This window comes from Mesoplodon bidens (assembly GCF_964165515.1).
Source record: "Mesoplodon bidens genome assembly, chromosome: 1".
In the NCBI taxonomy this organism is placed as follows: Eukaryota; Metazoa; Chordata; class Mammalia; order Artiodactyla; family Ziphiidae; genus Mesoplodon; species Mesoplodon bidens.
The window spans coordinates 5,937,912-5,951,802 of record NC_138176.1 but is presented as its reverse complement, the minus strand read 5'-3'; the positions used below and the strand labels follow the sequence as shown (position 1 = coordinate 5,951,802).

The window sequence follows — 13,891 nt, the reverse complement described above, 5'->3', positions numbered from 1 at the left end:
AATCAGAGGACGCTCTCTTCCATGCCCAAAGTCATCAACCGTCACTCACTCCGGCCTCAGGTTTTCACCTAAAACACACTTCATGCACTTTTGTTCATTCGTTCATTCATACACGTACCCCACAATGTTTCTTGAAGGCTGACCTGGTGCTGGGGACACAGTCGTGAGATAGAACAGATTAGGGGCTCCTTTCCTTATGAAGCTGCTAGACAGAGGTTCACACCTATGTGCCTTCAATTCCAAGGGCTCCTATTATTTCCCTTTTTGCACAGATACAAAATTTCAAATACAGTATTGTAAGCAGAATACTCACATGTATCATATGTCCTCTTTCCTGAGTGTGAGCAGAACCTGTGAATACAATGGGCTATCACCTCTACAATTAAGTCCTGTTGCACACAAAAGGGTTTTGCAGATGCAGTTAAGGTTGCTAATCAGTAGATGTGGAGTTAATCCAAGGTAGATCATACCAGGTGGGGCTGACCTAATCAGGGGTGTTTTTTAAAGCAATCAGAGGGATTCAAAGCAGCAGAGATCATCATGCTGGCCTTGAGGAAGCAAACAAACATGCTGTGACCTGCCTATGGCCAGAGCCACATGACAAGAACCTGAGGACAGCCTCTAGGAGCTGAGCATGTCAGTCAAGAGCCACCATGACAATGGGGACTTCAGTCCTACAGCCACAAGGAACTGAATGCTGATGATGACCCGGGATCTTGGAAGAGGACTCTGAGCTGCAGATGAGATCACAGCCACATCTGACACCTTGAATTCAGCCTGGAAAGACCCTAAGCAGAGAGGCCAAAACTGTGAAATAATAAATAGGTGTTGTTTTAAGCTACTAAGTATACGATCATTTGTTTTGCAGCAGTAGAAGAATAACACAGATAGTATCTGCCAGATTGTTTTGTTTTTTTCTAATAGCCAATCAGAGCTGAAACTATGTATCATCCTGCACTAAACTGATATTATCTCAGTCATAAGTAAATAAACAAGTTGCCTCAGTTAATTTATACAGGTGAGCACAAGGAAACAAACATATTCCTTGGACTGCAGAATGCTGATTGATAATGCTGTGGACCACCATGTTGGGAAACACTGAAATATGTACTGTTTAATGTGACATGGCCCAATCTTGATGATCTGGCCTCTGCCAAGTATACTTGGTATATATACTATAAAATATACTTGACAAGCAATGCTTTGACATAAGTTCCACTAAATTAGGAAAATTTTTAGCCATTATTTCTTCAAATATTTTTCTGCCCTCACCCCATCCCCACTCTTTCAGAGATTCTAATTATATGTGTCTTGGGTGTCTTGAGATCTCTCCCTCTCTTTTTTTCTCTCTTCAGTTAGAAGTTTCACTGATCTTTTCTTCTATAGCATCCAATTTCCTGTTAATCCCATCTAGTGAAATCTCCATTTCAGATAGTATTAAAGAATCATTTTTTTCTTCTCTATAAGTTCTGTCTGGTTTATTTTTATATCAATTACTTCTCTTCCCATTGTGGTACTATCTCCCCTTAAATCCTTGACTTTAAGGGGAAAGCAATATATTTATAATATTTATAAGAGCTTTATAAAAAGTCCTTGCTTGCTATTCCATCATCTCTCCTATTTATGGATCTGCTTCTATTAATCGTAATTCCTCCTGGTTAAAATCATAATTTCCTGCTTTGTCAAATACCTAGCAAGCTTTATCTGGATGCCAGATATTTTTAATTTTTTATTATTGCTTGATGGATTTTGTTGTAATCTTTTAAGGAATGTTAATCTTTGTTCTGGCCTGCAGTTAAACTACTTGTGAAACAGCTTGATTCTTCAAGAATTGTGTTTTAAATTGCTATAGGATGGACCTAAGACAGCCTTTACTCTAGGGCTGGTTTAGCAGACTTCCAAGGCAGAACCCTTCTAGAATCTCTACTGAATTTACCATACATTCAATGAGGGCTCTACATTCTGGATGGTGGGGAACTTCAGTGATCCGTGGCCCTAAGTGAGCACTGAGAATTGTTCATCTGATAGCTTCCCAGTAACTGTTCTTCCCTTGCTGGTTGTTCTTTGGCCTTGTGAAGTTTCACAGCACAGATTGGTCTTCATCTGCAGACTCAAGGGAACCTGAAGGAAATGTCGGGAGCTCTTTCTCTGCCTGGCTCCCTCCTCTCAGGAACTACATCCTGTGAATTCTAGCCACAGTTCTAGAGATTACTGAGTTCTGTTTAGGTTCTGCCTGCCTGTGCACCACCTACAAGTTGCCATTCCAGCTGCCTGAAGTGTCTTCCCCTTCTCCATTCTTACCCCACATTCTCACCCTCCCTGCTGGTCCTGGGAAACTCCCAATCTCCCGTGAAGCACATGCCCAGAGGTCTCCTCCCCTGTGCAGTCTTGCTGAGTTCTCTGGGTCTACAGCTCTCTGTAGACCCCCTGACTTGGCATTCATTGGCTGCCTCCCCGACCAGATGATGAGAAGGGGCCGGAACCCTGCCTTTTGCAGCTCTGTGTCCCTGGCACCAAGCACAGTTCTTGGCACATAGTAGGTCTTTGATACTTTTTAAAAAATGATCCAGCCCAACCTTTCCTCTTTTGTCCATCTGCTCCACTAGAAAGGGAAGAGAACCTGGGACAGCAAAAACAGAGGGCACTGAGAACCCACGTGGGACTTATAAACCAGAAGAAGGTGCTTAATGAAAAAGCCACGGGAAGGAAAGATGCCTAAACCAGAAGGAGAGAGTCAGTGGGCTCTCTATTGCCTCTTCCCACCTGATTCTGGCATGGTTTAGTTTCTCTAGGACCAACTCTGAAGTCCCCTAGGGTCCCCAGCTATTGCTGTCAGGACAAAGGCTGCTTCCCTCTCTGCTCCCCCAACACCTTGCAATAAACACAACCACAGAGGAGGATGTCACTAAGGTAGAAGCTCCCTTCTGCCGCTCCTAACTGTGTCTCTGTGCAGCCTGCATCATCTATCTGGGCCTCGCAGAATTTTCTCTCGGAAAAACAGGGCTCATGTGCCTCGCACAGCTGTGGTGAGGATCAATGAGGCAATTCAGGGACCAACCAACACAGTCCCCTTTGTTCCATCCCCATCTCAACTCTCCTTGCACAGAGTGGTCCAGCCACTCCGCTCTCTGATCATATCTCCCCCCACCCCTCCGCCATGCCCCTTCACACCGGCTTTCTCAACACAGGCAATTCGCACGGGTTTCTTTGTCATTTTCTCTTTGGTTCATGCGGTTGGAAAATATCGGTCTGAAACTTCCAGATCAAGGAAGTTGATCTGTATCAGAATCACCTGGTTTTTATGTTAAAAACAGATTTTTGTACTCAGCCATAAAAAAGATGAGATAATGCCACTTGCAGTAATATGGATGGACCTAAAGATTGTCATACTAAGTAAGCAAGTCAGACAAAGATAAGTATCATGTGATATCACTTATATGCTGAATCTTAAAAAAATGATACAAATGAACTTATTTGCAAAACAGAAACAGACTCACAGACATAGAAAACAAACTTATGGTTACCAAAGGGGAAGGGGGGGTAGGGATAAATTAGGAGTTTGGGATTAGCAGATACAAACTATTATATATAAAATAGATAAACAATAAGGTCCTACTGCATAGCTATATACTGAATATAGGGAACCATATTCAATATCTTATAATAACCTATAATGGAAAAGGATACAAAAAAGAATATATATATATATGCATAACTGAATCACTTCACTGTACACGTGAACTAACACAACATTGTAAATCAACTATAATTCAATTTTAAAAATGAGAACATGTCACTCCTCTGCTTAAAACTCTCCAATGATTTCCCAATGTACTTAAAATAAAATCTAAAAGCTTGGGCTTCCCTGGTGGCGCAGTGGTTGAGGGTCCACCTGCCGATGCAGGGGACACGAGTTCGTGCCATGGTCCGGGAAGATCCCACGTGCCGCGGAGAGGCTGGGCCCGTGAGCCATGGCCGCTGAGCCTGCGCATCCAGAGCCTGTGCTCCGCAACAGGAGAGGCCGCAACAGTGAGAGGCCCGTGTACCGCAAAAAAAAAAAAAAAAAATCTAAAACTTAAAAATAAAAACAAAAAAGAACCAGAGATTTCTGGACCCCACCCTTTCCCAGAGCCCAGGGGTCTATATCCTTAGAAAGGTCTCTTGAGGATTCTGAAGGACACTAAAGTATGAGGGCAAGTCAATGCTTTATGAGGTGACAAACTCTGTTCAGATCCTGGTAGGTCTTCAAGGGAGGGTACAACTTACATGAAAAAATATCCTGTTAATACTTCCTGACTTAACCCTGGCTTTACCAGGCAGGAATCAGATGTGTGTGAACACACATTCTCAATAATCTCTTGTCAGATGGAATTTGCAGCTGACCACAGGACTGGGTGGGCTCTGAGTAGAAAGTGTGCATTCAGCTCAAGGACAACTTAGTGACGAATCTCTGAATTGCTCGGGGAATGGAGCCAAGGGTATAGGAGCTCATAAGTCCCTGTCACCTGGCACTTTCAGTGAGGAGAAGCTAGGAAGGGGATGTTCACCCAGTTGAAACAGGACTTCTGGCACAGGGGCAGCATCCTCAAAGCACTGGTCACAATTAGCTTGGGTCCAGGGGCCATGTCTTCATGCCATGGCTCTGCTTCAAAGTTGGGGATGACAGAAAAAGGCACATTGGAACTTGAACACCAACAACGACTCACTTTTACGAAATGCTGCCTCTGTGCCAGGCCCGAGGCTCAGCCTTTATATAGAGCATCTCCCTTATTCCTCCCAGCGACCCTATAAAGCAGATGTCACCATGGTTCCCATGAACGCAGATGAGGAAACTAAGGCTCAAAGAGGTCAGGAAACTTGCCAAGGTCACTGAGCTATCAAGACCCCAGAAAGACTCCATCCAGTGCCCTGGGTCTTGGTCACACCCCCCTTTCATCTACCATCTCTCCTGCCTCGGTTTGGCTGAAATGTGGATGTAGTCCCCCCACCCATGCACAATTTCCTGATGGAAGTTGGCCAAAATGATGTCAGATAGGTCTTCGGAGGCTTGGCTATAAATATGCCAGATCAACTTGCACTTCATCTTTCATAGACATTCACAGTGCAGTTAATTTGGAGACCTCAGTCACCAGGTGTGCTTCTTGACATATCAAAACTCATCTCAGACCTCTGACCTCTTGTGCCTCTTCAGGACCTCGCCCCCTGACGGCCAGCGTCCCATTGGCAGGAGCAGGGAGGGGCTGGTGTGGCAAATGGGCAGCATTGATTCCCAAGGGTGGTCGCTCCATCTTTTGCCTCTTGGATCCCCTCCTCCTGCATCTGGACAGAGGCTACCAGCCATCGTCAATGGATGAGTGTTGAAGCTTCTAGGAGATTCTAGGAGGATCACCAAGTACACTCTCAGGTCTTGCGCATGAGGCAGAGGTTTCTGACCTGGTCATTGGGCGGCAAAGTTAATTGAAATATTTATTGTCCTTTGTGAAATGTCCTTTACTCAGTCCTGACTCTGGAGGGCTCAGTGCCTTCCCTGCAGCCAGAGCCACCAGCATATCCCAGGAGGAACACCACTCGGAGGCCAAGTCTTCAGAAAGAAAAGTGAAACTCAGAAGACTCTGATCTGGCTAAGTCTCTTCAGCTTGGTTTGGAAATAGGTAAATTGTTTTGTACCTTTTGATAACTGTGAGAAGAAAGGGAATGTTTGTGTCACCTTCTGTTTGGTCTCAGTGAGGGAATGTTTGTGTCACCTTCTGTTTGGTCTCAGTGACTTCTTTATTCCCTGAATAAAGTTAGCTTGAAGCCCAAGCACTTAAAACTTGAGTGCTTCTATTTCATACTACCTAAGGGTTCACTTCAACCACTGGAAGACATCCATCAAAGCCCAGAGTGGCATTTCTCAACTCCAGTGGGGCATCAAAACCACCTGGGAAGACACACCTACTTCCAGCCATGATGGAGCAACCAGACAAAAGCTATGAAGCAATTGTTTCCAGACACTGGGCACAGAAAATGCGGGGCTATGAGGGGTAACCAGAGAGGTGAGCCCTACAATTGTCCCCACCTAGAAGCAGTTTCCAGGCTGTGTATTGGGAAGGGACGCTCGAGAGATCCTGGGGTCTCACTGAGTGGACAGGGCAGGGGTGCGGATTCAGAGAGGCTGAGGTAGCTAGAATTTGTGCAGCCAAATATCAAGGAATAACAAGGAAAGAGAGTTTCTAGCAACCTGCCAGGGGGCCCAGCAGTCTTTGGCCGAGTACTCATTTGCACATGCTTAAGGGAAAACTGCCTGAAACCAGGAAAAGAACTGCCAGACAGTAGTAAGCTGGACACTTCCAGGACCTCACCCAGAGCTGGAAACAGTTTCTGTTCCCACTGGCCCTGGTGGAAAGATCTCACATACATGGGACATTAAGTTGAGTCCTCACAAGGATCATGCCTTAACAGTGGGGCTGAACAGTATGGAAAACAGTACGGAGGTTCCTCAAAAAACTAAAAATAGAGTTACCATATGATTCAGCAATTTCACTCCTGAGCATATATCCAGACAAAACTATAATTCGAAAAGATATATGCACCCCTATGTTCACAACAGCACTATTCACAATAGCCAAGACACGGAAGCAACCTAAACATCCATCGACAGATGAATATATATATGTGGTACATATATACAATGGAATACTACTCAGCCATAAAAAAGAATGAAATAACGCCATCTGCAGCAACATGGATGGACCTAGAGATTACCACACTAAGTGAAGTAAGTCAGAAAAAGAAATACAAATACCATATGATATCACTTATACGTGGAATCTAAAATATGACACAATTGAACTTACCTACGAAACAGAAACAGACTCACAGACATAGAGAACAGACTTGTGGTTGCCAAGGGGGAAGGAGGCTGGGGGAGGGATGGAAGGGGAGTTTGGGGTTAGCAGATGCAAACTATTATATGTAGAATGGATGAACAGCAAGGTCCTACTGTAGAGCACAGGTACCTTACCTATACTCAATATTCTGTGATAAACCACGATGGAAAAGAATATGATAAAGGATGTATATATATGTATAACTGAATCACTTTTTTGTACAGCAGAAATTAACACAACAGTGTAAATCAACTATACTTGAATAAAATAAATTTTTAAATGTAATGGGCCTGAATTAGCACAAGATCAGGGTTCCTCAGCCTCCACACTGTGGACATTTCAGGCTGAGCAGTTCTTTGTTCTGGGCGCAGGGGACTGTCCCGGGCACTGCAGGATATTTAGCAGCATCCCTGGCCTCTACCCAGTAGGTACCAGTAGCATCTTTCCTGAGTTGTCACAACCAAAAATATCTGCAGACATTACCAAATATCCTCTGGGGTGTGGGTGGAGGGCAAAATCACCCATGATTGAGAAGCACTGCCCTTGACTGAAATCTGCCAAGAAGTAAGGCTCAAAAGGATCAAAGTGTTTTCAAGGAATGTACCTCCTGCCAGAATGAAGTTCAGTGCTCTTTAAAGGAATACAGCAAAGTCAAACACCCACTCTGGGTCACAAGAGCCTTGGCTGGGCCACAGGCATATGTAGTTTGTAAAAGTCACCGTGAGAAAACAACCCAAATATCCACCGGCAGATGAACGAACAAAGAGAATGTAATATATACATACTGGAATATTATTCAGCCTTAAAAAAGAAGGAAACCCTACCATTTGTGACCACATGAATGAAACTAGAGGACATTATGCTAAGTGAAATTAACCAGTTACAGAAGGACAAATGGTATGATTTGTCCTGCATGACTCTACTTATATGAAGTATAACAACTAAGCAAATTATCGAAGCAGAAGATAAAATGGTGGTTGCAGGGGCTGGGGGAGGGGGAGGGGGAGGGGGAGGGTGGAGTTGCTACTCGATGGGTATAAGTCTTCAGTTATGGGAGAGGAATAAGCCCTAGAGCTTTCCTATACCACATAGAGCCTATGCTTAACAATGTGGTACTGTTACTTCAAAATATGTTAAGACAGATCTCATGGTAAGTGTTTTTACCACCAAAAAATGAACAAAAAAGCAACACGCAAAAGAACACAAGGAAATTTTTAGCAGTGATGGATATGTTTAGTACCTTGATTGTGGTGATGGTACTATGGGTGCGTGCATATGTCTAAACTCCTCAGAGGGTAGACATTATCAAAAAGATAGATAAATATAAAAAAATAAAAGTTTGCCATGATTCTTCTATTCAGCCAGAATTGAGCACCACAGCCAAGTCCAAAAAAAAAAAAAAAAAAAAGGATGATTAGGAAGGGGAGATGGAAATGATAGAGGTTTGGGGAAATGTTGAGAAGCATGGCTAAATGGTGATCACCAAATACAGAAACTTTCCCTGGTCCATCTAATGATTAAATGTATTAGAAACGGTCATCTACATGAAGACAGATGGGTGAGACTTGGCTGGCGTGCCCCAGCCCACGCCTATCATCAGAATGGTCTCCTCGATCAGTTAACAGATGCCCACTCACATTCCAACTCTGGGAGATGTGAGCACATCTCTGAATTCTACGTGGCTTCCCTTCTAACCTCAGGGAAACTGTCCGTGCCCTGCTTCATAGGGAATCTCAGAAGGTGGCCATGCTTGCAATGTTGACAGCAACCAGACTCAAATAAAAATCCATCTCCTTGCCCATTTATAGTTATTTTGATATCCAAAATTTATCAGGTATGTCTGCAGGAGGAGGAAGGTTCTGAACATACTGTGGTTTTAATAGTTTGGGGCATTTTGGAGTCAGCAGGAATCAAGGCCTTTAGCCTTGATCTTTAGCCCCCTCACCACCACCTGCTTCCAATCCTCACTGCCTTTCAGATGTGACTGTACATCTGCTTGTCATCCCTATTACAAGGCAGTTTAAGCAAGGGAACGAGTATGGCTGGACCATCCCTGGGCCAGAGTTAGGTCTGTCCCAGATGAGAGGCAGCACTTCCAAGCATTAACACAGCTCAGGACTAAGGTCACAGTTTTAGAAAAATGCCAGCCTTAGACTTTCAACGCAACTCAAATACATCTGTATGTCTTCCTGAGGAGGACTTGAAATCCATAAGGTTTTTACAGAAACAAAATCTCCCAAACTCACTCTTCCTGGAGGACCAGCCAGTTTCTTTAATCTGGCACCTTCGTGCATTGAGAGTTCATCCAGTGAGCTTGCTCATTTTTCACCCCATCAGGTACTTTATGGTTAAAGCCCTGGCAGATTAACCAATGGCCTTGGAGCCTTCGAGAGAGAAGGGGTCACTGGGCCAAGTGTAACAGGACCCAGAGGCTGTTAATTGGGTTCTTGTCAGTTCAGCTTGGAAACTGAGCAAGAAAGCTGCCTTCTTGCTGGGTTTCCTAACCTAAATGGCTGACACGCCCCAGTGGGAATAACACCAAGAACAGTTCAATGGACATTGACTATTTTAAACATTTAAAAATGTTTTTGCTACTAAAAGAACAGAGCTCGGAATGCAGAGGGATCAGAGGCACAGATCTTATCTGAGTTTTCAAACTTGGCCTGCCCTTAAGTGGAGGAAGCAGGCCCTGACTGGACCGCCTTTCAAATCACAGACATAGTGAGGGCTGTCCAGCTGACCAGCCTGATTGCTGTGGGTCTCAGACTCACCTGAACATAAGACTTTAGACTCCAGGTTACACTCAAGCAGCAGGCACACAGCCTCAATTGTTGGCTGTATTTGGAAATGTGGCTTGGGGGGGAGTTGAGTCACACAAAAAAATGCTGTAGCTGCAACTGTCAGCATAATAGATGTTTTTTACAATCTCCTACAAAGATGCACTTTTCCACACTGTTACCTTCAATGTTGCTATAAGAATAAACAAAGCTTTATGCATACCAAAAAAAAAAAAAAAAAAGGGAACACAAGAGCTGCTCTTTGCCACTGAGGGTGTAAAATGGAGCCATGAACACTTTTTAAAAAATGCAAGCTGAGGGCTTCCCTGGTGGCACAGTGGTTGAGGTTTCGCCTGCCGATGCAGGGGACACGGGTTCGTGCCCCGGCCTGGGAGGACCCCACATGCCACGGAGCAGCTGGGCCCGTGAGCCATGGCCGCTGAACCTGCGCGTCCAGAGCCTGTGCTCCGCAACGGGAGAGGCCATAGCAGTGAGAGGCCCGCGTACCAAGAGAAAAAAAAAAAAAGCAAGCTGATATAATTCAACAAGTTTTTCTCTGTCTCTGGAGGACTGAAAAATAACCTCAGTGAAAATGATACAATGATAAAATTCTATTCCCATCTGATTAATTCCTCCTGAATAATAACATCTCTGGTTTCCTTCAATTATATTCTAATTGCACACCTCTTGCTCTGGTTGATTCGGCAATGAACCAATGAACAACTATTACTGAATTTAATTAACACCATTATTTCCGTGGCCTTTATATCTCTGTGGTGAACGTGGAAATTCACAATCCCAGGGCTGGCACTGGGAGAAGCCAGCCTTGAACCCTGCAGAACAGGTTCTGACATTGCTCTGGAATAAGGAAGCCCAGTGTGGGGAACGAAAGACCTGGAGTTTTTGCCAGCATTCATGGGAAGCCTTTCCTAATAACAGCATAAGTATTCAGAAAGGTTGCCTTTCCATAAAACATTAGCAATTTGCATGTTACATTTATCAAAAGGGATGGGTAAGTGAGCTATATGGGAATCAATTACAATGTCATTCATAATTTAGTCCATGTACTATAAAGCACTGATCAGATTTCATGTGTGTTTACCTTCTGAAGGATAACTGCCTGTGGCTTATTCTAGTTTTAGAATACAAATATGTTTCAGAGCAATGTGTTTATCTCACTTTGACATTCTAAATCTCCCAAGTTCTCCTTTTTCTCCCAGAAAAAGTCATTTCTGCTTGAAAATAAGAGCTCACCCTCAAAAAAAATAAAAGCCCATTCTTACTGGTGTAACTTAAATCATTCTACTTCAACTTCATCAAGGCAAGGCATAGATATTCTCCTGCAAAACCCATCAGGAAACAAACAGGAATTTGTTTTTAAAAATAGATGATTGAAAATTTACACAGCTAAGAATATTTAACTCCCAGAAATGTACCACAGTTTCTAAAAGTGGATACAAATTATCCAACTGTTTGGCGCACTATTAAATTAGTTATCCACTATGCTCCCGCCCCCTCATATTTCAAAAATTGAAGCAAATTAAGAGATGAGAAAGTCTTTTCCAAATACCTCAGGAAAAACTACAAACCGACGATTTATCAGACCAGATAGAACATCTGACCTGTCTGTTTGATAAGCAACACTCCATTTCTCTGAACGAGGTGTGTGCCCAAATTCAACCTTACCTCGTATCTGCTGGCTGTCTGCTCAGCTGTCTTCAGGCCTTGATACATATGGATGATACAAACTTTGGCTCTTCTCTGGGAGGGAAACCAGTTCCTCTTCACGAAATCCATGACCATCACATGGTTTTTCAACTCCGTACTAAACGTTTTGATCTGAAAAGTCCGGTGGATGGCTGTTTCCGCGTGGCGGGCAGCATACCCCTTCTGAAGAGTTTTTGTAGAAATTCCAGACTGCTGCATGATACGCAGAATCCTGTGACTTCAGCGAGCGCGCCCAGCAAACACAATTTTCTTTGTTTAATCCAGGTATCGAGTGCAGCAGGAGGCACTTGGGAAGTGCCTGGGCTCGACCTCTCCCGGAGTTTTCCAGCTCCAAACCTAGTTGTTCTCAAACCCCAGCTGCAAAGAATATAGGATTTGCACGTGGGAACCTCGAGGGTGACCTTTATGTGCTATAAAAATACTCCTTGTTGCTGTCTGCCCGTCTCCAGCACTTCCACCTGTGTTCTCAGGTCGCTCAAAATCTTCTCTGATTTCAAAGACACGTTTCTCTTTCCCGCTGCATTCAAGTTCTGAACACAGGATCCACCTGGTTACCGCGAGGTCCAGTATGTTTTTCAGTCTCCAGCCCCTCGAATCCAAATAAATTATTCACGGGGCGCTGTACAAAGAAACCAGGAGTGATAATTGCCGCTTTTTAGAATTCCTGCTTTTTCTTGCCAGGACTGAAAGGAACAAGAACAGACTGCAACTGACACAAAGGGTGACCTCAGCCCTGGAGAAGATAAGAAACACATTCAAGTGGAAAAGAGAAGTCAAGCACAGAGCAGTGATGGGTACAAGCTGGCATCAGAGGCACAGAGCTCGGGTGGGATGTCCTGGTTGCCACTGGAGGGAGTGCCCTGGCTTAGCTGAGGGCTCTGGTCCCCAGCCAACCCTGGGAATCCCTTCACCACCCCAGAGCCTCAGTTTCCCCATGAGAAAACTTGGAATAATAATGCCTGCCGCTCACAGCGTTGTTAGGAGGATCAGGTGAGCAAAATGGTGAGCAAATAGCATGTAATAGAGTCACATAAGGCATCATTTCCAAAGAACAGTTGCCTTTTTTCTGCCCAAATTATGCTGCACAGACATAGTGAGGACTACTACAGTTCTCCTCATAGGGAAGAACAAATCTGCCTCCGTATCAACTCTGTTTCTTTTACTTTAAACTTTGTATTCTATTGCTTTTGCTACAAGTTAAGAATGTTGCCTATAGCCTGAAATATACAGAGAGCCCATCCTCAAGGCTCTGATGTTTATGGGTGTAACACTTTTCCATTCATATAGAGATAAAAAGTTGCAAAAAGTTGCAGAACAGAGACTAACGTTTGTCTTGGAGGTTTATAGGAACATGGTGATCAGACCTCCCTGGACAGCTGTAAGAACAAAGGATTCTGACACCAAGAAATCTGCAACAACCAACCACACCCCTTCCCCTTCTAGTATAAAAGAAGCCTTAATTTCTACCTTGGGGAAGGTGGTTCTTTGGAATAAAGTCGCTATTTCTTGCTGAAACAACTCGTCTCTCAATTTATCAGCCTGTCCTGCAGCAAGCAGTATGATCTTGGACTCAGCAACATTCTCTCTACACATATAATATACAGTAAGTCCCCTACATACAACCCTTCAAGTTAAACTCTTTCAAAAATGCAAACGTGCGTTCGCATGTCCAATCACATAAGTTAGTTCACGTGCCTGGCGTACATTGTCACATGCATGCATCCTCAACAAGTGGTTGTGCTTTTGTGTACTTTACTGTACAGTACTGTATAGAGTCCAATAGTACAGTATATTTATTTCAAGCTCAGGATGTCCGGAAGCAAGCGTAAAAACAGCAAGGATGTAGCTGGTACTGTACTGTGCTTTTCAAGGTACTGTACTGTAAGATTAAAAATGTTTTCTTTATTTTTTGTGTTTGTTTTTTATGTATTATTCGTGTGAAAATTATTATAAACCTATTATAATACAGTACTATATAGCCGATTGTGTTAGTTGGGTACCTGGGCTAACTTTGTTGGACTTACGGACAAATTGGACTTACGAACGTGCTCTCAGAACAGAACTCATTCATATGTAGGGGACTTACTATAGTGGAGATTTAAAGGATGCTGAAAATTATTGGATTCTGAATTTAAAATCATTCAGAAATGCAGATGATATACTCCTTTTCACTTCATTTCATGTTTTGGTACTATTTCTGTTAATGCAGTTATTGAGAAGTGAGAATTACAAGCCTTGGATCAGGGGTCTGGGCCAGAAGAGGGCAGGTGACAAGCACCTGGGCTATGCTCTGAGCTCACACACAGAACTCTCTTCTGCAGGCAGCCTCCTCTCAGCTTTTGGCAAATATGCGCCTTGAAGAGTTCTCCCTCTCCACATGGAAAGCCGTGGGGTAGAGTGAATGAAGACATGTTTCCAAATGACTTTCCTGAAAACAGAGCATCAGTCCCTGGCCCAGAACCGAACCCTTCCTGCAGCAGGCAGGAGCTCAGCAAATCACACTCAGTGGTGCTAGGA

At 43.7% G+C, this 13,891-nt stretch overlaps 1 protein-coding gene across 2 annotated transcripts in view; it reads right to left on the bottom strand.

The window, feature by feature from the left end:
• LOC308623351 ((E2-independent) E3 ubiquitin-conjugating enzyme FATS) overlaps positions 1-11,572 on the bottom strand; it is a gene marked incomplete at both ends in the record, with an annotated part of 230,962 nt that extends 219,390 nt beyond the window's left edge. For both annotated transcript variants that reach the window (XM_081245615.1, XM_081245616.1), the window contains one exon: positions 11,333-11,572. In XM_081245615.1, coding sequence (XP_081101741.1) covers positions 11,333-11,572 — 240 coding nt within the window. The remainder of the gene's footprint in view (positions 1-11,332) is intronic.
• Between the last annotated feature and the right edge of the window lie 2,319 nt (positions 11,573-13,891).